Source organism: Chanodichthys erythropterus, chromosome 12 (genome assembly GCF_024489055.1).
Source record: "Chanodichthys erythropterus isolate Z2021 chromosome 12, ASM2448905v1, whole genome shotgun sequence".
In the NCBI taxonomy this organism is placed as follows: domain Eukaryota; kingdom Metazoa; phylum Chordata; class Actinopteri; order Cypriniformes; family Xenocyprididae; genus Chanodichthys; species Chanodichthys erythropterus.
Window position 1 is genome coordinate 22230171 of NC_090232.1, and position 24563 is coordinate 22254733.

Consider the following 24563-nt stretch of genomic DNA (forward strand, 5'->3'; position numbering starts at 1 on the left):
CTACTGGTGTATTATACCGCCACCTAGTGTTTACTGTGCAAACAAACACGGGCCATCTTCACCACTAACAAGAAAAATATCTACTAAAGCATCTCATGTGTTTCTTTGATATAAATGTCAAATTTGGAAAGCAAATACAGCAAAACAATAATATTGTGACAAAAAAATAACTGTTTTCTTTTTAATATTTTATGGCAAAGCTGAATTTTCAGCATCATTACTCCAGTCGCAGCTCTAATGCTAATTTGGTTCTCAAAAAACATTTAATATGATTTTAATGTTAAAAGCAGTTGTGCAGCTTAATAATTTATAGTGTAGTGTGGTGGGGCTTAAATTCAAAACTGCTGGGCTGTATGCTCTCAGATCGAAAAAAAAGGATTGGAATTCTTGAGAAAAAACTAATTTCTTCACACAATTTAACAATTATTTTAGTCATTGAGTCTTTTTTTTTTTTTTTTTTTTTTTTTGTAGAAAATGTACATTTTATTGCAATAACAAAAATGTTTCCTATGAGACACACTATTAACCTCCAGGGGGTGGCTGGGGTACTGTAAAACGGTTAAATAAAATCCATAGCCACAAACGTGAATAATGTTTAAAATAATGTTCTATGATCTTAATGGTCTTTCGTAAAAAATAAAAAATAATAAAAAATAGAAGAATGCAGTAAGGAAATAAAGAAAAAAAAAAGTTTCACAACAGTCCAGTAGGTGGCACTGTGCACCATGGCATGCGCCTAGCCAACAAACCAAAGAAGAAATGCGTTTCCGTATGTTACGCGGTGGTTTTACCCAATGGGGTGATTGTGCGTTTTATTTTGAACATCGTAGTGGCGGTTAAGTCGATAACCTTGTTTTTATAGTACTCAAGTCAGAATCAAAATAAACAGTAACGTTGATAGAGCGCTTATGAGACGCAAAGGTAAGAACTGAAGAAGGAACTTGCTTAATTACAAATGTAATCATTAATAATATTTTGTGTTCCAATTTGCTTTATTATTCGGTAAAATAAAGACTGTTTCAGAACTTAATCGAGTTACCTAAGTTACCTAACTTACCTGAACAGCATTTAATCAGCATTTGATATGCGCCTTTGACAGTCTGTTGGCTATGCGTTGAGACACCGCCGAAGTTGACATTTCTTGAGAGGATGCAAGCAGTGAAGTTTATGTCTTAATTATAGTGTATATCTATGAAGATATGAACCAGTAAAACTACTTAACGCAAAGCAGATGTGAGAAATAAGGTATAATATATAATTGTATATTTAAATTAAAAGTACGTTAATGTAACGTTAGTTATCTCCGCTAGTAGTAAAATGTAAACAAGATTTATAAAAATCGATTATAAAACGTTTATAGATGTTCTTTAAATATTTACTTGCTATTATTGTTGTTGTTTACGGATGATATGCTCTATTTACATATTTACCAGACTCTTGTCAAAATGAAACCTACATGAATGTTGAAAATTGCTGATTTATGCTGTTTGCTTGTCGATGATGATGTAAAAATCATAATGTTTATTATTTTTGTCATGTTCTTTGAGAAGTTTGCGAGTTGAATCATCTGCTTAACTCTTGTGTGATTGCAGAAATTAATCGAACATGTCATCTGTCAGTGGCTTGTCAAACGTGAGTACTCCATGCCCATGCTTATTAGATCTATAAAAATGAATGTATTGATCCTAACATCAGTATGACTAAATGTATGTTCTGTATTTCAGCCCAAATCCGAGAGAGTCCCACTCAGAGATGTGCAGAATGAACTGCTGAATTTGCAGGACTCTCCAACTCTGATGCTTAAACATGTGTCGAAGCATGAGAGGGACTCTAAAATGAAGGTATGAAGTCATTCCTTCGCTGCTTTCAGTTCACTTGCTTTATCTTTCAACCTTCTGTGATGTCTAGTTTATAGGAATAAAAATAAGGAATTTTACGATATTTTGTTTTCCAGCAGCATGAAGTTGTTCCTGATGAAAATCCAAGCTTAACTATCACAACAGAGGTCCATAATGATGACATTGGTTCCACTGATGAACATCAGCATGTTATATTAAAATCCTTTGTGTGTCTTGAAGGAGAAGTCGTAGTTGAGGATGAACCTGTAAAGTCCGATGAGTCTGTTCTCATCAGTCGTCTGGATAATGACCCTCTTCAAAGTGACCCAAATGAAACCGCTGAAGCCGAGGGTACAGAGGATAATCAGACCAGTCAAGAGCATGTTGATCATCCATACTATTATAGGAGTAGATCTACTGGTTCAGATGCTTCATCTCTACTGTATCAGGGGGAAGAGGTTTCCACCTGTGAGCTGGGAAATGTCACATTCAAATCCCTCATATGCTTAGGTGGAGAGATTCAGGTTTCAGATTGCTCAGCCATCTCTGATGAATCGATTCTCATAAAGGATCTATCATCAGGAAATCACTCGCAATGCAAAAATAATCCTGTTTCTGAAGCGGACACAGAGGCTGTATCAGTAAACCCTCAACCTTTGGGCCATTCTTACTGTGTTTGGAAAAACCATGTGTCTTTGTGTGAAGATAGTAGTACCATCAGTACAGTCAATGCTGATGACGCTTCTCTTTCAACTTTCTGTGACATTGGAGGTACTCAATGCAAGACTAAAAATCTAAACATTCACAAGAACACTGAACTTGCTGAAGGCTATCATGACGTGTCATGCAGAAAAGAAGAGATCACATTTAAAAGCTTGTGTTGTTCTGGGGTTGAAATAGAAATTGCTGATTTATCCAAGGTGTCAGAAATGTCTGTGCTCATGGAGAATCTTGCTGAAGAACAAAGTCTGCTTTGTTTAAATGATATCAGTGAAAATGACGGTCAAAGCTTTGCTGCTTTGGCACCTGGAAGCAAGCATGTTGACCATATGTACTGCCATACTAAAGAAAAGTCACAGGTCCTAAATATGTCGAGCGCTGAAAATGAGGTCTCTTCCAAGTCACAGCTTTCCTCAGCAAGTCTTTTGGAAAAATCTGGAAATACAATTGGTAATACAACATCAACTACTGGAAACATAGAGAAAATGTATGAATCAGTCACATGCTGTGAAATGGAAGCATCAAAGATGGTTGCTAGCAAGGAGTCAAGCCAAAACTTGTCAGCACTGAATGGTAAAAATAAAATGGAAAGTACAGATGCTGTACCATTAAACGATAATGATGACAAACTTAAGGTGCCCAAGGGTTACTCTTCTATCATGTCCGAAAAGAATGTGGAGGAGCATCTTGATCAGCAGTTTCTGCCAGAAAGGAACATGGCAGTTTCACATTCTGAGGAAATCCTTTGTCCTCAAGGTGCTTCTTTTGAAAATGTTGCCCATACAGTCAGCATTCTCAAAGATAAGACACTGGATTTCAAGGATGAGGAGATCCACCCAGATATTGAAGTTATGCGGTTGTGTGATAGATCTGGTGAAGCTGCATCAGTTCATCAAGATCTTCCTAGTGCTCTTGTTCTAACAGGTTCCTGCACTCCAAAGACACCCACCCTATGCAGGAGTGTTTTGAATGACCACACAGCTGAGAACTTATTGAGCCATCTGTGGCCTGAGCTCCCGGAGAGTCCCATGCCTCCTCCACTCTTGAACTCTACATCCCTGGCCAGTGCTTTGAGCTACACACCTGTTCCTCCAGACCCACCCAAGAAAACAGCTGTGGAACCTAAATTGGCTTCTGCAGACCATCAGAGGCTGTTCAGTGCACCTCCAACTGTGGGCAATTGGCCTCTTCAGGAACAGCTCAGACAGATGGCTGAACTGTTAATGGTTGCATCAGGAAAGGTGGTTGTTCCTGCTTCAGCACCAGTGAATTACCACAATGCATTAGTGGGCACTTCTCCAATAGCGATGCGTAGCGCATGTGTGTGGAGCACCCCGGTTCAACGGATGGAGCGGAGCGTTAATACTTCAGAAGCCATGGAGTATTTAAAGGAAGTTTATGTTTCTGATGCCAGCACTTCAACGGACTCTCTGCTGTGGAAGTAAGTAAAGATAAGCCGATAAGCATTAATCATTGACTCTGTTGATGTGATCTACATTGTCTCTGTGTGACTTCTTCTTTGAAGCCTTACTCCTGGAAATCTGGAGCATTTGTCTAGATCAGAGTTGGAGCAGAGACTGACTTCAACACTCATCATGGTGGAGGTTCTTTCCCAGCAGCTCACTTCTGCACGGGCTCACCCGATCAAAGACACTTCTCCATCTGATCTCAGAGATAAACTCATCCAGACGGACCACACTGAGCTCAGACAGGTAACCCATAGCCTAACATGTGTTGTATCTAGGTATGATGCCAAGTTTCCAGCATTTCCAGCAGGGCGATAAAACTGTGTGTGTGTGTGTGTGTGTGTGTGTGTGTGTGTGTGTGTGTATTAGGGGTGTAACGGTATACGTATTTGTACCGAACTGTTTCGGTACAGGGCTTTCGGTACGGTGCACGTGTGTACCGAAGCATTACATTGCAACCAATAATCACCACCAATAACCGCAATAAGCTCTGCGTTTTGTTACTTTCGATAAGAAACAAAGTGTCATCCTTCAAATTCTGTCCACGAAATCATGAAGTTTAAACAGAAAATGCCAATTTGACGTGCTTTGGTGTGGGGTGACAGATCACTGTACAGGCGCCTCAGTTCAACCGGCAGCGCGAGCGCGGAGCGCAAGTGAATGTGTTCATCTCTTCCTCCTTAATACTAGTTACAGAATAAACATGAAAGAACATCTGAGGGTATGTTGCAAGACTCAGTACAACTTACTGAAACGGTCATATCTCATGTAATCGCTCATTCAGTGTTTCAACGGTGGAAAGACACAATGAAAGTGTCCGTATTCAACAATATGTCATGATGCATTTACCTCAGAAAAGCCATTCAGTGTACACAGCTTGTTAGTTCGCTAGAAAAATGAACTCTTTCGCTTAATATATGCACTGTATTAGCCAATATATTCATTATTTTACTTAATCTTTTAAGGATATCCTGATTAGGCTATTTAATGTATGTTTAAATAAATCTGATGTTAAAATAACAGCCACTGTGTAGAAATGATTATATTTCAACAACGAATTGGAGTAAAAACATTTAGAAGTTAATGCAAAAACTGCCTTAGGTGCAGCTTACAGGTTTGCATACAATTTGTTATTTGAGTGTTGATTATTTTATCTAAAAATAAAAAGCAATTGAATTTAGGCTAATAGTTTGGGCTTCTTTCAAGTTAGGGCTCCCTACAAAGTTAATAGCATTAGCAGAGATCTTTTTTTTTTTTATCCTCAAGAAACTTTTAGTTTTAATTTAATTTAATTTAATATATTTAAAGACAAAAACACAACCTCTGTTTAATAATAAAAAAAAGCAATTTTATGTTTAGTTTTTTCTCTCCACCTGCTGTACCGAAAACTGTACCGAACCGTGACTTCAAAACCGAGAACCGTGAGTTTTGTGTACCGTTACACCCCTAGTGTGTATGCAGTGCTCAGCGTAAATGAGTACACCCCCTTTGAAAAGTAAAATTTTAGTATATGTTACTTTTCAAAGTAACTCCTTTTGAAAAGTGTGTTATATATATATATATATATAATATGAAAAATACATCCACATTTTTGATAAAAGACCTTTGCATAACTTTCAACATTTAGCATACATATACGTGACCAGTTGCATGTTAAAAAGTTTGATCTCTTTAAAATAGAGATTATGGTTCTCCCATGATTCTGTATAGACAACTAAACAAAATAGAGTGTAATTTACTAGAGGTTCTAACAAAATGTTAATTGCTGCAGTCAATTTAAAAATATTTAATGAATTTGAATTATTTTTGTAAATATCAGTTTGAATAAATGAATCAATGACTCTCTCATAATAACTTCAATTGTTTAATTACTGGATGAATCAATTTGGAAACAAATCTGTTGAATAAATGATTCAATACATTTTTATAACAGCCACTTACCTACTCTCGTTACGTACTGGTGTAAGAATGATTACATTCTTACAATCTTTATTTGAAGCCTTAAGCTATTTCCAAAAAGCGATTTTGATCACTACCAATAGATTTCAGTGTTTGTCCAAAATATAAATGTTTATCCCAGAACTTCTGTGATCATTTGAATTATTGTAAAACAGAAATAATGATACTGTGTTTGAAAAGACATACCATTTCATACCTGTACATGACAACTGCTCTCTCTGACTCAGCAGAAGGACCAAAGAAGATCTGAATGAGATTCGTACTTGCGAAAGGTTTAATAGACACAGGCGAATTTTTGTCATTTAGGAATACGATTGTGTGAATGTTTGTATCAAGATTGCGATCTTTTAACAATTAATCGTGCAGCTCTGTTACATTTTAAAAGATTGTTGTTAATGTTTTATGGATTTGTTTCATTAGACATGATTTTTGATGATGTATTTGTTTAAAATAAAACACAGAATAGTCATGTTTACATTTATTCTTCAGATCTAACATGTGGAATTAATTTCTTTCCCCATTAATTGTATAAAATGAATATTGTGACAGATATCGATATCTAATGATATGGAAAAAAGACTGTGATAATATTTTTGGCCATATTGCCCTAATTACCAGTTATTTTTTTCTGACCACACTGAAAGTTTAGTGCTTTACTAAGCTGCTTATTAGAACATTGGTTGTCAAATTCACCATGTGGATAGGGTTTTGGACCAATTCGATTACTTAATGACTTAGACGGAGGAATAATCAAAGCTCCACAGAAATCTTTGTTTAAAAAAAAAAAAAAAAACACTGAATATGTCTGGTTTTGATTTGTTTTTATCTTTGTCTTTATTTGCCAGAATGGGACATACAGAGATTTGTATGAGACTGCCCTGGAGAGAATTCAGAGTCTTGAGCATGATCATGAGGCTCTTCAAACTTTACATAACAGCATTCAATCAATGCGGGTCGGGATGGTAAGACATTTTATAATCTTAAGTTTTCAAAGTTACACTTTCATCTCAAAATTTAAAATGCTTAAAATGTTATAATTCTTCTACAGAATTCATTTAAGTCAAGCACAGAGGATGCCATCTTTAAGATGAAACAGATTGGAAAAACTGTTAGTGTTGATCAGGAAGCTTTATCTAGACAGGTAAGTCAAAGACCTTCATAGAATCTTTGCCAAGAAACGTAATCATAATAATAAGTCTGTATTATGTAGGCCAGTCAGATGAAGTCTCTTTATGGGAGGTACAAGGAAACACTCCATAGAATGGAGCAGAAGATGAAAGACATGAAACATCGCATGGATGAGTCTCTAAAGGAGAAAGAAGCGGTGAGATGACATATTTTATTGGTTTTGCTGAGGCTTAAGAACACAAGCTGTGATCTTAGTCTATCCTCTTATCCTGTTTATATGTCTTTGTGTGTAGGCCTTCAGTGTAACGCAGCAGTTGAGGGATTACCATACTGCTCAGGTGGCAGAACTAGAGCACACTGTTGGGTCTCACCAGGAACTGATATCAGCCCTCAAACTGGCCTACCCACCACTGGTCTGCTAATATTGCTTGCATCTCTACCTCATTTTTTATAATAATATTCCCTTTAGCTTAACTCTTTCCCTGCCAGTTTTTTTTTTTTTTTTGCCAGCGCCAGCATCAATTTCACACAACTTTCATGGTCTCCAGAATATTTTGTTGTATGAATATCTGAACATACAGTATATCAAAAGAAAGAACAGAGCCTCTGCTTTAAAAAACAAACATTTTTTCATCAACTTAAATGTGGGTAAGTTTCATTAAAAAAAGCTAGGAAAATTGGATTTTTGTCAAATACTTCATCCTGATCGGATGCAAATCAGATGGAGTAGATCACCCTAAAGCTTGCACAATTTCAATCTGTAAAATGAGTAGGGCTGCATGATTGACACAAATCATAATTGTCAGATATTCCCTTGAAATTGTAATTGCGATTATTAATTACGATTATCACAATTTACTTTGAATAATGTTTTGAATAGCTTTATGTCATTGTTTGAAATGACTACTTGCCATATTGTTATATCAAAATAAACATGAAAACACTTTCTGAAAAACTTGTATTGCTTTTCTATAGCATTAAGCCTCATATGTCAAATAGACATTGTTTTTGTTTCTTATTTAAATAACAAAAAAAAAAAAAATATGCATGTTATTATAATGTTATACTAAAATCAAAACAATTGGAAAAAAAACCCTTAAGATAATCTGTAAAAAAAAATAAAACATAAGCACAGAATAATATAAGTGGCCTTTTTTTTCTAATTGCACCTTTGAACGATTACATAATTGTGGGAAGCGTTGTCATAAATGACGAAAAATCTCATCACTGGTGGTGAAAGAGTTAATAGTGACTACAGACAGTATTGGCATGAATGTTTTCCATAATGCATGCTTGAATTTGTGTGTCGTTTCCTTGTATTCTGAATGTAAATTTTGTAAACCTAGGTTGAACTGAGCAAGTCATACATGGAATCCATCAATGCAGCAAGTGTCCTTTTGAGAAGGAAGCATGAAGATCACATGAGCTTGTTAGCGGAGGTAAGACTTCACATGAAAATTAAAATCACATGCAAAAAGTTGCTAACTCAGCCTTTAAGTAGAGAGTCACAAAATGTGCCTTCTTTCCTCCATGGGAAGCTGAGAAAGGCTCAAGAGCTGGTTCAGAGGATAAACCCAGTGCTTCACCAGCTCCATCAGAGGACTACAACCGCCGTGGAGCACAGCGAGCAGCATCTGGCAATGAGAGACAGAGCCATGGAAGAGAGAAACCTGGTTAGACATTTACCACAGAAATGAAATGAAAATGTATTCGTTTATTCGATTTATTTGTCCTCAGTTCCATGTCTGTTAAATCTTAAAAAAGGAACCCAAAAAAACACTCTGAACAGTCTGAAGCTATAATGATAGCTTTGTGCGAATAACAGACCAAAATTTGTGAGCAAGCGATCCAATGATGTTATATTTGATTTTATAATCAGACCATCATTTTGACCAGCTACTGCATGTTAAGGTGCGGTCACATTTACCATTGTTTGGCAAGCAGGTGAAATCCAGTCATTTAGGAATCCACGCTATCTGGAATTTCGTGTGAGGGCAAAGGTTCTCCCCATGCAGATTTCACAACTGGATCAAGGTCTTCGCAAGTATTCGCCACGTTGGCCATGAGAAAGCTGCTTGGTTTGAAAGTGACTTGATTTGTGAGCTGTGATTCATAGATTGCTACACTATTGACAGTAGAAAACACCTGCACCTTTTAGATGCAGATTCTTCGTTTCCCATTGACATCAACTGCTGCTTGCCCATCTCATAATTCATATAACAAGGTGCACACACATACCAAAATTCAACTGAGCTTCCAGTCTTTTCTATGCATCTCCATAGACTTTACAGATCAATGCTGTAAAATCGTGTCTCTTAGAATATGGATATATTAAAGGGTTAGTTCACCCAAAAATAAATATGTGACCTGATCCAGCAAAATGAGTCACAGTGACCCAAATTTCAAAATTGAGATTTTGGTATCAATGGAAAGATGAGACCATAAGCTTTAAAATGATATCCTAGTCAAAGTCATACCTTGAATGGTTTTAAAGATATACCCATTTTAATTATGGTCGTCTGCCCTCTTTTTCCAAATGAAAACCTGAGAAAATCGCTTTTAAAGTTTTTTTTGCCCGTTTTTTTGTTGATATCTTTCAAAATCCATTGCATTTAAAGGGATAAACTATTTATTTTACAGCTTAATTTGACCAAAGACATTTATATATATATATAAATGCTATTAAACCAGGCTGAAGCTCAAATAATTTTAAAGTATTTATTTGAATTAACCCTTTAAGACCTGAAGGCTTTTTTATAGTTCTTTTTTTTTTTTTTTTTTTTTTCTGAGCGACACACAAAAGTAAAGACTCATAACTCCAAAACTCTAGCAAGGAGAGTCAAAAGGTAGGTATCATTTGTTAGAAAACATTTTAAATTTTAAGAAAATATAAATTACATTACATTTGGACATTTTCTTGCTGCGAAACAGCTGATAAAAGACAAAAAATATATATAATTAAAAAAAAAATAAAAAAATGTCTTTTTTTATTTGACATGGAATAACTCAGGAACACAATAAGATCGCTAAAAAAAATATTTTTTGGTGATGCTCTCCTATATGTGAGCTGCATCTGGTTCAAATTTCGTGGTGATATTATAAAGAATAGTTTGAAAAATTGTTGTTCATTTTTTCCGCAGCCAGGTGGCGCCAACGGGCGGTAAACTCCGGTTTAGAGGCACTTCTCAGCACTCGTTAGGAGTTTTTCAAAACGGTTAGATGCATTAAAAAGATGAGATTCTAAGCTTTAAAATGATATCTATTTTGTGTTATGGGTCCGGGAACATTGGATACACACTGCATCCTGGAGAGATGAGAGACATGTTTTTAGCCAAGTATTTTAAATAATTTCGTGAGTAATATATTGTGATCAACGCAATATATTATATTGATTTCGGATTCATTTTAATATTGAGAATCTGCTTTAAATATTGATATGCGATTTTTATGATCTGTGCATTTTTCATGAAGTTATGAGCACGTGAAATACATGCTTGTATTCAGTTAGCTGCTGTGCTATTTTTGTTGTAAACGCATATTACTCAGACTCATTAGAGCAGTGGTCGCCAACCCGTCGATCGCGATCGACCGGTCGATCTTTATCACTGTTCCAGTAGCTCGCGAAAATAACAGAAATATCTCCAGTCTTTGTTACTGTATTTTTGTATTTATTTTATTTTTGGAAGCTACTGGGACAGACAGATAAAGGTAAATAGCCCACATCATTTCTGAGTCTGTAAACGGCCGTTAACAAGAGGCCAGAGACGCTTAAGACGGACGCAAAGAGGAGAAAAGTCTGTAGCAGGCAGATCAGCTCACTGTTCACGATGCTCGAAATATAGGAAGAAAATATAAATATTGAATTTGGGTGAGGGCTTATATGAATGCATCTTTAAAAGGAGATCAGTCTTCAGAAAGATTTCTCTTACCTTAGAATAAAGTACGTTAGCTAATTATTAGCGCATTTCACCGCAGTAAAGATAGTTTGCGGTTTGATATTCAGATTTCTTTTGGCTATAAATACGCAGTGCGCTGTCATAGACATGCAAATAATACCAAATATCGTTCTCCATGATTTGTGAATTAAGGTGACGCTGTCCGTTGGGCCGAAATCAGGTTTTTTTTTCGTAGCGACTCTTAATTTTATAATGGCTATAGCTCCAAATGTTGGACACTTAGAGGAATGAAACTGGTGTCATCTTCACCAGCTTGATCTGTGAATTTTTTCACAGCAAAGCTCTTGTCCGTAAACCCCTTGGTAAGACCGCCAGTAAAGAATGTGAAATAAAGGCGTTCTTCTTGTTTAATGTCTATTACCAATGAACACGCAGACTGCTGGAATAAAATAACATTGTTTTAGGTCGAGCTCGATTTGTGAAAACTTTCACAAGAGCATTTTGTCTCGTGGTCGTGTTTCTCTTTGCTCTGCCCCCCGTTTTTTGTATAATATGATATATATATATATATATATATATATATATATATATATATATAATTGACCTTGTACAGATAATGTACATCACTATTCTCATCTGTGAAAACTTTCACAGTTCAGTACGGGTCAGCTGACCCATCCCAGGGTCACTAACATCGCTATTCTGATCTGTGAAAACTTTCACAGTTGAGTTTTGGTCAGCTGACCCTTCCCTGGGTCATGTACATAACTTTTCTGGTCTGTGAAAACTTTCACAGATCAGAAAAGGAATGCTAGTGACCCAGGGAAGGGTCCGCTGACCCGCACTGAACTGTGAAAGTTTCAAAAATGAGAATAGTGATGTACATTATCTGTACAAGGTCATTTATATAATATATATATATATATATATATATATATATATATATATATATATATATATATATATATATCATATTATTCAAAAAATGGGGGGCAGAGCAAAGAGAAACACGACCACGAGACAAAATGCTCTTGTGAAAGTTTTCACAAATCGAGCTCGACCTAAAACAATGTTATTTTATTCCAGCAGTCTGCGTGTTCATTGGTAATAGACATTAAACATGAAGAACGCCTTTATTTCACATTCCTTACTGGCGGTCTTACCAAGGGGTTTACGGACAAGAGCTTTGCTGTGAAAAAATTCACAGATCAAGCTGGTGAAGATGACACCAGTTTCATTCCTCTAAGTGTCCAACATTTGGAGCTATAGCCATTATAAAATTAAGAGTCGCTACGAAAAAAAACCCTGATTTCAGCCCAAAGGACAGCGTCACCTTAATTCACAAATCATGGAGAACGATATTCGGTATTATTTGCATGTCTATGACAGCGCACTGCGTATTTATAGCAAAAAGAAATCTGAATATCAAACCGCAAACTATCTTTACTGCGGTGCGCATTTCAGTATTGTTTACAGCGGTAACCAAGGAAACACTGTATTACTGCTGCTCCATAAGAGCCACCTGCTGTTGAATTTACGTTTTTGTTTCATGCTTTTTTGTGTATGTAGCATAATTGTAAATTACAATTTCACAAAGATAAAGTCAGACTGTTCTGTTTCTGCTTTAAATCCAGAAATTAAATCTAATTAAAACAAAAAAATAACTGCTCATGCAACGTGCCTAGTATCTTTGTTTGGATTGTGATCAAAAAGCAGTGATTCCCAATTTGAAATGGCTATGTATTTTTGTTTATTATAATAATATTAATAATGAATATCTGCAACCAGTATCAGAATCTGCCAATTTGCTTGTAAAAATAAATAAATAAATCAGAATCTACATTGGCCACGAAAAAAAATACTAAATACAATCTGGGCTGTCTTTTTCTATCAAGTAGATCTTGTCTTTCAAAAAGGTCGAGGTCAGTGATCTTGGGCTTAAAAAGATTGGTGACCACTGCATTAGAGGGTGAAAACAACGCAACAGAAGCATGTTGGAGGCTTGATATGAAAGTTTAAAGTCTTTGGCTTTGTATGCAAAAAGAATTTTTGTGCTACCTATATGGATTCAATTTTTAATGGCTTTTAAAGAGAGACACGCAAATGGGAGTTTTATTTTATAAGGCACGCTAGTCTGACCGGAGGATGGCTGGACCGATCGCGTGCCTGTCAGTCGAAACGGGGCTTCCCTTTGTTAAAAATCAGTGTGTTTACATTTCTAAGCTTTTTGATTGGTTCAATACAACGTGTAACATCATATTTGTAGAGCAGAGATAATAACGTTTCAGGGGATACCGGGAAATGCTCATAAGTGACGAGAGGAGTTGAGAAGTTAGGGGCGTCCAGCGAATATAGTAAAACCATGTCAAATTTAATAGCCATTTAAATACCTTTACTCAATTATCTGGACTACGAAACTTTGGGAGATTATTTTTGAAAGTCTGTTCTTTGAAATTATCTTAAAAAAAACAAAACGATTTTTTCATTGTTTTTCCACATTATTGGCCCATATCTTAAAATAGAACGTTGCGACTTCCGACTCATTTCGCCAGATCGGGTCACATATTTTGTCATTAATTTCTCACCCTCATGTTGTTCCAAACCCATAAGAACTTTGTTCATCTTTGGAACACAAATTAGGATATTTTTGCTGAAATCCGAGAGCTCTCGGACTCCTCCATAGACAGCAATTTAATTTCCACTGTCAAGGCCCAGAAACGTACTAAAGACATCATTAAAATAGTCCACGTGACTACAGTGGTTCAACCTTAATTTTATGAAGCGACGAGAACACTTTTTGTGCACAAACACAAAACAAAAATAATGACTTTATTCAACAATCTCTTCTCTTCCCTGTCAGTCTCCTACACAGTTGTTGTGGTAAGCATAGTGCAGCGCTTCAATGTTTAAGTACTAATGCTGGCTCAGTATTGGCCAAAGCTGTACACAAGAGTAGCACGATGCATGCGTGTGATGCTGATGCAGGAGCTGGTCAATAATGAGTCATCGTTCTGACGTAGAATACGGAAGCGCTGCACTGTGCTTACGTCAACTGCGTAGTAGACTGATTGGGAAAAGAAGAGAAGTCGTTATTTTTTGTTTCGTTTTTGCGTCAGAGAGCTCTGGGATTTCATCAAATATATTGTAATTTGTGTTCTGAAGATAAATGAAGGTCTTACAGGTTTGGAACGACATGAGGATGAGTAAATAATGACAGAATTTTCATTTCTGGGTGAACTACAGTAATCCTTTAACTTTCAAAGTATTATGAATTCAAAGTATTACTTTGCCCTGCAGCACATGATCAATCCAGTTTGTTTTTCTTTATGACTGACTGTCTGCACTGTCATTTCAAGTGATGTAATCAGATTAGTTTGTTCAGACAGTCTGGTCAATATTTGTAGTAACAACTTCAGCTTCAGCACAGTGCCAAAAGACAATATGAAAAAGAAAAAAAAAACTGTCATTGTGGAAAGATTCATCTTGCTGCAGTAACAAACTTATGATATTCTCTGTCAGAAACCTTGTGTAAGAGACAGGGTTATTATAGTCAAATCTTGTTATTATAGGAAATCTTTTTAATCTCCATCCCAAGAATGTTATGCATTTATTTTAAATGCAGTCTCTCTTTTTTTAAATGCTGTTTCTGTAAATCCCCAGATGGAAAATGAGCTAGAGCATGTGAGGTCAAGCTTGCAAGATGCCAGTCAACAGATTTCAGACTTAAAGATGCAACAGACCATCATGACTTCAGGTGTGACAGTAACTTACTTTGAATTGGCTTATTACCTATGTAGTCAAAGGTGAGCCTTTGCTTGATTCTGCTGTGTGTGTTTGTTTAGAGATGTCAGTGCTGAGGGAGCAGTTGAATCAGGCAGAGGAGGAGCGTTTTCAGCTGCAGAGGAGAAGCACTGAGCTCTCAGTCACTGTTACGTCCACACTGGCCTCTTATGCCTTCCTAGAACAGACCCTCGCCTCTGAGACCAGAAAGTATGTTAAAAGAAATGCGCTTCTGGAATTTGCCTTTTGGAATTTTGCCTAAATTGGTGCTGAAACTCCCCTAAATGAATGGATTTAATTCAGATTTTTTACATATAACAACTGTGATTTTATGTTTATACCAGAATCTAGAGCAGTGGTTCTCAATCAGGGGGCCAGGGGGCAAATAGGAGGAATCAAGATGACTTAAAATGATTTAAAATAATCCAAAATATGCATTAAAATAATCTAAAACAACTAAAAATCAAGATATTTCTTAATTCATCCTGAATCATCATTAATTCATGATTCTAGTTCTGTTTCATTTCATTTCTATTCTGAGTCATTTAAGTCATTTAAATGAATAAAATTCAAATAAAGTCATATAAATGGTGAAAACCACTTATCTAGAGTATAGAATCTTTGTGTTATCATCAGACATCAAAAATTGTAGTGTACAGTATACAAGACAGATAATTATTTAGTTTTAATTTATTAGTGTTATTAAATATATATATAATATATATATATATATATATATATAAATTTAGTATTTAGTGTTAATTATTTAATGCCTGCATAAAACAGGCTACAAAATGTATATTAATCAAAACGTCTAATTTTACATGTTCAGATGTATTCATCATGGGTGCAGTTTCCTGCTTTTAAAAAAAAAGGGGGTTTTCTTTGCTCATCACTGTGGGTCATCAGATATAAAAAAAGGACTTTTCACACTGCACTTTCAAACTCTGATTTTAACCCAAGGTAAAGAAACACTTTTGATTCAGAAGCAGGGTTAGCATCGTTTTTAGAATGAACCAAAGTTAACTTTTGTTGAGTGTGAAATCCCTAAAATGTCAAATATTTATAATACATTTTGGCAAAATAAACCTTGTTAATCATATCACACATGTATTAAATGTAGTAGTCATTTTGTTGTTCTGATATTATGGAATTACTTGAAAAAACTAAATTATTAGGTTTGGAGCAACATGATTGTGTAAATATAGGGCGAACTTCTACATTTAATAATTTAGCAGACGCTTATCCAAAGCGACTTACAAATTAGATGAACAATAGAAGCAATCAAACTAACAATAAGAAAACAATATGTAAATGCTGTAACAGTCTCAGTGTAGCACAGTATATGTAGCAAGATGTTTTTTTTTTTTATTATTATTATTATTATTATTATTTAAATAGATATAGAATAGCAAGTGTTAGTACAGTATTAATGGGTCAAGTCTTGACGAAAAAGATTCATCTTCAGCCATTTCTTGAAAAGACTCATCAGCTTGGATTGAGTGATTATTGTATTTTTTTATTATTTTTCTACTTTAGGTTGCAGCAGTCAATGTGTGATGCACAGCAAGCTACTGAGAGAGCAAACTGGTATAGCTCCACAATTTAATTCCTCTTCTTTTGCTTATTGTTGTAAATAAATGTACAAAAATGTACTTTTTAAATATACAAATGCTTTTGGCAGTCTTGAAGAAGCGCTAGAAACATCCAGGAAACAGCTAGAGGAATATGAGGATGCTCTGTCACAGAGAGAAACACTGATTAAAGAACTCCAGACCGAAGCTGAGATTTATCGCCGTCAGCTCGGTCAACTGGCTCAGCTGCAGACTGAACTTTCCAGTGCAAAAGAAATGAGTGAAGTGAGGAGTTATTTGACCTTTCACCATAAAACATTGTTCACAATAACATTGTACATTTTCACAATACTTTTGCCATGCCAGTTCCTCTCACAATATTGGACATTTGTTTCGCTCTATCAGTTCCTGCAGGCAGAACATGAACTGGCACGGGAACAGATGGAGGAAAGTGAGAGGTTGCTGCGGTGCCACTTACAGGGCCTCAGAGAGAGAAACCTGGAGTGTGAAGACCTCAGACTAGCTCTGGAACAACTGCGGTACAGCATATTCTTCTCTACCCACTGTTACCTTTTAGAACAAATATTTCAGAATAAATGCCTTTTTTTTTTCTGACGCCGTCTGTCCTCCACTAAGGCTTGAGAAAGAGTCCCTTCAGGAAGAGCTGGACAGCACACGAGACAAAGCTCGCAGTATGTTGCTGGAGCAAGGAGAGCAGATAGCTCAGGCTTCTAATGATGTCATGCTCCTAAACCACAGAGTTTCCTGTCTCACGAGTATCTTAAAGGAATCCCTAACCTCCAAGGTCCCTATGCTTCAAACTTTACTTGTCATAATATACATGCTTTGAATTACTCAAGGCCAGACTTTTAAAGGAATATTCCAGGTTAATGAAAAGAATCTTGGCTCTACCCATGTTAACAATTACCACAGACAAGTCTGTTTTCACTCAATTTCTGTAAAAGAAAAATTTTTGCAGCAGGGTTATTTTAGTATTATTTATATACTATTACTACATTTTTAATAATTTCGTTATGTGCTTTTGTCATTTTTATTATACTTTTTAAATATTTCTATTTATCTAATTTTAATTCAACTTATTTTATTTAAATTAGTTGTCATGGCAACATTTCTAGTTGTCATTCAATACTAACATGTCATGCAAGTTTTTTATATATATATATATATATATATATATATATATATATATATATATATATATATTTATATATATATATTATTGTATGTATTATATATAGGTTAGGGTTAAATCCATAACATTCCATTAATATTATAGTCATATAATGTGCTCACATAAAATGTGCTTGCATAGCTTTTTTTTTTCCTGAATAAATAACATTGTTTTGCTGTCTTGCTCAGGAGTCAGAGTGCTCCGATAAGGCACTACAGTCTCATCGACATCCCTCCAGCTCTTTTGTGGATTCTGTTATGGTGGCCATGATGAAGATGCAGGAACCTGAGACAGAGTCTCCTGAGGTTTCAGGTGTGTTAATGTTTGGTGCTTGTTTTGCCTTATCAGGAAGCAGTTCTAATGATGCATTGAGGACAATCTTCTATTTTGTGTTAAAGGTTTCTGGATACAAAACTTAAATAATCACAAACCGTGTGTGTTTGTGTGTGAATGTATTGGTTAATCAAAAGGCCTTAGAAGTATTCTGTAGACCTATGGATGTGTACATTTAGGAACTTGGCATTTCAATTCTATGCAATTCTATCTTTTTTTTTATTTTATTTTTTTTATGAATCACATTTATAGATCTGAGATTTGTCATAATTGTGCAATCCTCTTTTGTTTAATGTTTTGCAGAGGAGAGGGAGGTGCAACTAGATGGCATTGGCAGTGAAACCAGTGCTTTTACCCGTATACCTCCAACTACTCACACTGAAGTGAAAGGTACGTTCCTCACCGGATTATAACAGCCATATATCAGTACACAGGTTAGATCTAAACTAGGGCTATCAAATTAAACACTCAGGCATTGGCGTTTGATTTGAGATGCGAAGATGTCGTTGTTGCGTTATAATGTTTTTGTTAGCCTTGTTCAGTTGAACCCACTAGATGTGGTGCTAGATACAAAACATTGCAGAAATAAAGCAATACAAAGATCTTGGTTACGTCAAAACCATAACCAAGCCGCTGACACACAGAACACATTTTTTGTGCTGCTTTTCCATTGTTTTTTATGTAAGCATGCACTAGACTGACATCATGGACAGCTGCACTCACGTCTCACACAGTAGAGCCGCATGTTTAGAAAGCCATGTAAAGTTAAAAGAAGTTCAACTTCTAAAAAAACATGTCTTGTTTTTTTTCCATTTCACTGCATGTCATGCTTTTAAATGCAAAAAAAGTACTCTGTGATCAGCGCTTTAGCTCTTTGTATTAAACTATGCTTAAAAATATATGATGCTGTTATGTTCATAATTGTTTATGCAGTTTACAAAATTATATTTAATTCATAAACTTGAGTTTAAAAGTTATGCCCTTTTTTACACACAGTCATGTTATTTCATTGTTTTGAATAAACAATTATCAATACAATGCAGCCTCAGAAAATAAGCCAAAAGCTTTTTTCCTTTAACTGAAATTTAGTTTTTCAGCCATTTTGACCGCCTTCATCTAAACAAGTTAACTACGTTTTTTTGTTTGTTTTTTTTTTATGAAAATGTAGAAAGTTTTGGGTAGGTTTAGGGTTAGGGGCTAGAAAATATATACATTGATAATTGTCTATTCTCATGTGTTCTCAGAGGAGAGACGGAGCCATGTGTTGGAGCTCTTGTCTGATTTTGGTGAGACCATCTCAGATCTTCAGCTAACCATAGACCAACTGAGAGTCCAGAAAGACACAGAACAGCAGACTCTGAAGCAGACCATGTGAGTTACTCAAACTCTGATTTACTCAGAAATGCTCATTTTTGCAAGGGGACAGAAGAATGGCTGGGTTTTGAATTTAGTTTTCTGGTATACTTGGCTAAAATGTGTGACAGCTTCTAATGTGAAAGATTTATGTATAATTTGCATATAAATATATAACATTCAAAATGCAATAAACAGTTTTACCTTAAAGGGATAGATCAGACAAAAATTAAAACTGTCATCACTCACCCGCATGTAAAAAATATTCTGAAGAACATTAGTAACCAAACAACATGGGTGCCCACTTACTTCCAATGTATGGAAAACAAATTTTTTTTTCATGGAATGGAAGTCAGTTGGCGCCAATGTGAGTTAACAATTTTTATTTAATTTTTACGTGAATTAATTATTTAATATAGTGGAAGTGAGCACAAGACACAAATGACCACAAACAGACTCTGCGCTTCATATTTGAGCTAAACATCAAATCTCTAAAATCATACCTGAACAGATACTTAAACATCAAAGTACTAAATCTTTTTTTGTTTTTTGTGTATATCATACCAAGTGATTGTTTTTTGAAAATGTAAAAATGCAGACATTTTTCTGTGATGGGTAGGCTTATGGTTAGGGGATAGAAGAATATACACTTTGTACAGTATAAAAATCATGATGTCTATGAAAAGTCCCCTTAAAACATAACTCAATATTAGTTTTTTTCTTAACTGTTTAGTAAAAAACTTTTTTTCTTTATGCTGAAAGATGTGGTTGAGAGGGTTTTTTCGCTAGGACATAGCTACTTGCATTTTATTATGTATTAATGATTTTTGCATTTCCATTTTGAAAAATATCTCAAACCAACAGTAAGTGAGCAGTTAAATATTGCTGTTGTGATTTAAAATTTAAATGCTTCAGCCCTTCTCACATTCATTGTTGGACACCATATTTAGGTTTTAAATGAATAATTATTAATTTAGGTCAGTTGTCACTCAACTATGCTTTAATATGAATAGCAGTGCAGCATTACTGAAAAGTCACAGTATTTACATAGCCATCTATGAGGTAGTGCCTCACCCTAGCCTGCTGTTTCAGATTTGGCCTGCAGGAGGCGCTGCAGGAAGAGTCTCAGAGGTGCACACTGGAGGTCTCAGAGCTGAGGCAGAATGTGGACCGATTGCAGGCACAGGTGGAGAAGGATGCTGTGGTTCTGCAGCAAAAAGCTCAGGTAAACGTTCATCTCGCTGATTACAAGCCAAATTTCATAGAATTGCCCAGGTCGGTTTTCCAGGGCCAAAATTTTTTAATTCAGCTCTCAAGATTATGAAGCATAAAAGGTTTGAATATGTGATTAGCAGTACATAAGTCATATGTCTGTCTGCGCACTTTAAGGATGAAAGAAACCTGAGAAAACTCTGCAATGAGATGGAGGAAAATCTGGAAGCGGCACACAAATACAGAGCAGAGAATAGTGTATGTATCTGCTGACTATATATTATTTAGACCGATGGATCATTGATAGATAAAATCCTGCGGTCGTCAGTGGTGCTGTTAGATTGTTGTATAGAAACTAGCCTTTGCTCTGGTTGTGTGAAACAGGAGTTGCGTCGAGAAGTTGCTGATTTGCGTCGGCTGGAACAGCAGGCACAGGTGGAGGCTCAGGTCTTGAGGGAGGAACTCAATCGAACAGGTGTCCAATCAGCAGCCAGCACCAATGCATTAGATGAAAGAATCAAACTGCTCAGAGAGGTATGGTAGTTCATCCAGTTTCCTCTGTGACTAGCATAAAACATTAAATAAAAGTTAACTTCTGGTCTGGGTTTGTAACTTTGTCGCATTTAAGTTCAGCCAAGTAACTGTTCTTTTCTTCTTCTGGTAACAGAAAAATTACTGGCTAGACATAGTCTTACCTTGCTAGCTAATGTAATTTACTTTTTTTGCTTGCTGTCAGAGATAATCTACTCTAGAGAGACTCTGTTTTTATTGATTCTTTGCAGAAGTCTAAAGGAAGTTAAGTTATGGGCCTGATTTGTTTATGTTGTTGCTATTGAAACCGTCTATACCCCTCCAGCTGTCCAAAACCTAGTCTGGCTCGCATGCAAAATAGGTTTCATTTAATGTCACTATAAAATAAAACAGAAAATATAGTAAATTCATTGGTTTTAAGCAGTTCCCATTTAGACATGTCTTGGAATCAGGATTTTGGAAATTTAAAAAAAGAGCAAAAGAAATAAAAGAAAAAAATCAACACCCCACATACGCATTCTGTTCTTAGGTTGAGAAGCTTAAGGCAAATTTAATGGAAGCTGAGGAAAATCGTGCTAAGGTCTTGGAGAGGGCAAAACGACATGTAAGTCTTACCTGCTTTATTATTATTATTATTATTATTATTATTGCTATATTACATTAAATTAGTTTTTCCTATAGCAATATTAGAAATATTTAATTTATGTAATGAAAATGCAGAAATGTATTTATCTCAGTAATGCTGATCAAATAAATGCTTTTTAAAAAAACATTTGAGTTGATCAGGAAAAAAAAATACGCAAGCATGTTTAATGTCAATGTGTATTCTTTTTATGTCATTTTAATTCTGTAATAAATGAATGTGGTTTTGTAGCAAAGGGTCCATGCCATGAACCAGAGTAAACTGGAGAGAGAACTACATATGCTTGATGATATGATTGAAACAGTGAGAAAGGTGAGGGGACACTTAAAAAAAAAAAAAAAGAAAAATACATTTACAGAAAACTACATTTATAATGCTGTATATATTGGAAATGTATTAACACATGTACTATTTTTGTTATTTATTTATTTATTTTTTTTATTTACAGACATTATCCTCTATACCTGATCTTGTCAAGAGCTGTCCTGAACTACAAAAGCTTGTAGAATTTCTTGGATGAGTTACTTAAAATAAAAAAATGTCAGTTTAATTTTTAAATGCATAATTGTTGAATAAACTGGTTTCATATTTTTCTTTCGATATGTTATTTAAATTAAAGAAAAATCTTCATACATTAAGTCTGGGGAAGTGTAGGTCAATCAGTTAATTGTGTAAGAATCATCATCAGTTTTGTTAGTGATAAAATGTATGGACACATTCTGACACATTCAAAAAATGTTATTGTATTAATTTGAAGGTCTGTATATGTGTATTAAACTATTAGAGTTGTTATCAGGACGTCAGTAACATTTGTGCTTTTTTAGCATTTTAAATTCTTGTATTACAGATTGGGTTTAAGCATACTTATGATTGAATGCTTTATTTTAGTTGTTTACTCATAGTCTGAATCATATACATAAAGGCTGATTGATGAGCAGATAGTCCAGTAATTAATCATAGTTATTATCATGCCAGTGCTTGTGAAAACCTGGTGAACGTTGTGATGTTTTAATCCACCCATTCAAGCACAATGTGTTACTCTGCTTCACTGATACTCAATACCTTGGTCTCTACTTTGGCCTGCCATATAAAACCTACGCAGCTGACTGCTAAATTTTCCCTACTCACCATATTAAGACTTTTAGCTTTCCTCTATGCCTTTGCTGGATAAGTACAGATTTGTTGAATTTGTGACTAATACAGCAGGACATGTACAATTTGTTGAAAAATTCCATGTTAATCCTAGCGCAAACACTGCCGACTTCACAAGCTTGTCAAAAATGGCAGTATTACACTCTACCCTGATCTTTTGATTTATATAATTAAAAAAAAAAAAAAAAACTCAGTATATTTTCAGTTTAATTGTTGGGTATCAGTCCCTTTTGTTTGGATGCTGTTTATCATGTTTATTGCTGTATGTTTTATGCATTGCTTTTGTTTTGCAACTGGGTGTTTTTAAAGAGTTTAAAGGAGCTCTATTTTATTTATTTTACGTTAGTTGGTCTTTACCTTCACAAAATTATTCTGCTGCATTGACCTCACTAGTATTTTCTATTTTGTCACAGCATATATTTGGTATACTTTTATTGGCATATTTGTCTTTTAAGATTACATGCATTCAAGATTTTAAATGGAGTAAACAAAAAAAAAAAAAAAAAAAAGGAGAGTGACAGGACAGGCATCTACAGTCTTCAGTGCTGTCAGATCACAACCTACTTTACTTTGTGCAACTGGATGACTTAAATTTGTGAGCTTTATTAGAATTTAAGAGGCAAAAACAGTCCTGCACTCTTAAAAATTAAGGCGTTTTATTGCCATCTATTGATCCATGAAGACTCTTTAACATCCATGGAACCTTTCCATTGCACTAAAGGTAATGGATTTTTAAAAGGTAGAATTTTTTTTTTTTCTTCTTCACCCTAAGAAATTTTTTTTAACTTTTAAGAACTGTTCACTGAAAGGTTTTTTGGGGAACCCTAAAATGATTCTTTATGGTATCGCTGTGAAACCCCTCTTTTTGGAACCTTTATTTTAATTATTTTACCTCATCCTGTTTTTGCACTGACCGTTCTGTGCAGTGTAACCAACATTAAAAACCATGGCTGTTAATTTGCGTCCAACTGCATGCTATAATATTGTTTTAAATATTTGGCTGAAAGCTTGCCATAAAAGAATATACACAGTTCCTTAATATACATTTGTAAAATTATTTTAGTGCTATATGAATGAACTGATTGTTTATTCTTTCAAATTATATAATATTATGCTGTAATATTTTTCAAAAATATAAAAACCAGGAAAAAAAGTATAATTTGGCATGATCTGTTTTAGAAATACATTTAAAAGAGAAATTAGTTAAATTAAAATGTATTTAAATTTAGAGTTCCGCTTAAGGGTGTATTTTTAGTATGTTTTTTATGATTTTCTTTATTTAAAGCCTAGTGTTGTGTATATATTAAATATAAAAAGAAAAAAAATATAATTTCTCAAATCATCCTCTGAAAGATCCAGCAACACACAGCCTCTTGTAGAAACATTTTTATATCACTGACTTAAGTAACTTAATTCAATGTATAGTAAATGGAAGCACTTATACTTTTACCACAGATGGCAATTATAAGAAAAGCATATACAAAGCATATACGAACACATTTCACTCAAATAATTAAAAAACACCTTGCTTAGAAGAAAAAAAAGTTTGACCTTTGTAAACATCTGTTTTTAACTTGAACAATTTGTGCTTTTTTACAGTGTTGTAATAGGAAAGGTCTGTACATGTGTAAATTGAGATCATTGACTATTGAGGGAATAAAACAACAACATTATTTTAAATATCACAGTTGTTTTTCACAATGTTTTTCATGTTCTCTAAAATGGTCTCTCCTAATGTTCCTTTGTGACAGCGGTTCTCGCTATAGGAAAAGATCCCCAATCTTTG

The 24563-nt window shown here is 35.0% G+C and overlaps 1 protein-coding gene across 3 annotated transcripts; it reads left to right on the forward strand.

Moving 5' to 3' along the window:
- Window positions 1-798: 798 nt before the first annotated feature.
- On the forward strand, window positions 799-22925 carry spag5 (sperm associated antigen 5). 3 transcript variants are annotated; one of them, XM_067403779.1, is made up of 26 exons: window positions 799-921; window positions 1593-1632; window positions 1725-1841; window positions 1955-3999; window positions 4084-4270; window positions 6829-6945; window positions 7032-7124; window positions 7194-7307; window positions 7405-7524; window positions 8458-8550; window positions 8650-8784; window positions 14668-14761; window positions 14850-14997; window positions 16327-16377; window positions 16472-16646; window positions 16767-16900; window positions 16998-17166; window positions 17742-17865; window positions 18190-18276; window positions 19131-19257; window positions 20332-20464; window positions 20629-20709; window positions 20836-20985; window positions 21512-21586; window positions 21857-21937; window positions 22074-22925. In XM_067403779.1, the coding sequence occupies exons 2-26, from the start codon at window positions 1606-1608 to the stop codon at window positions 22143-22145; spliced, it is 4749 nt and encodes a 1582-aa protein (XP_067259880.1). In that variant the 5' UTR covers window positions 799-921; window positions 1593-1605; the 3' UTR covers window positions 22146-22925. The 3 variants fall into 3 exon arrangements, with proteins under 3 accessions (XP_067259880.1, XP_067259882.1, XP_067259881.1); XM_067403781.1 differs by having other exon boundaries at window positions 1958-3999; XM_067403780.1 differs by having other exon boundaries at window positions 884-957.
- The last annotated feature ends 1638 nt before the right edge of the window (window positions 22926-24563 follow it).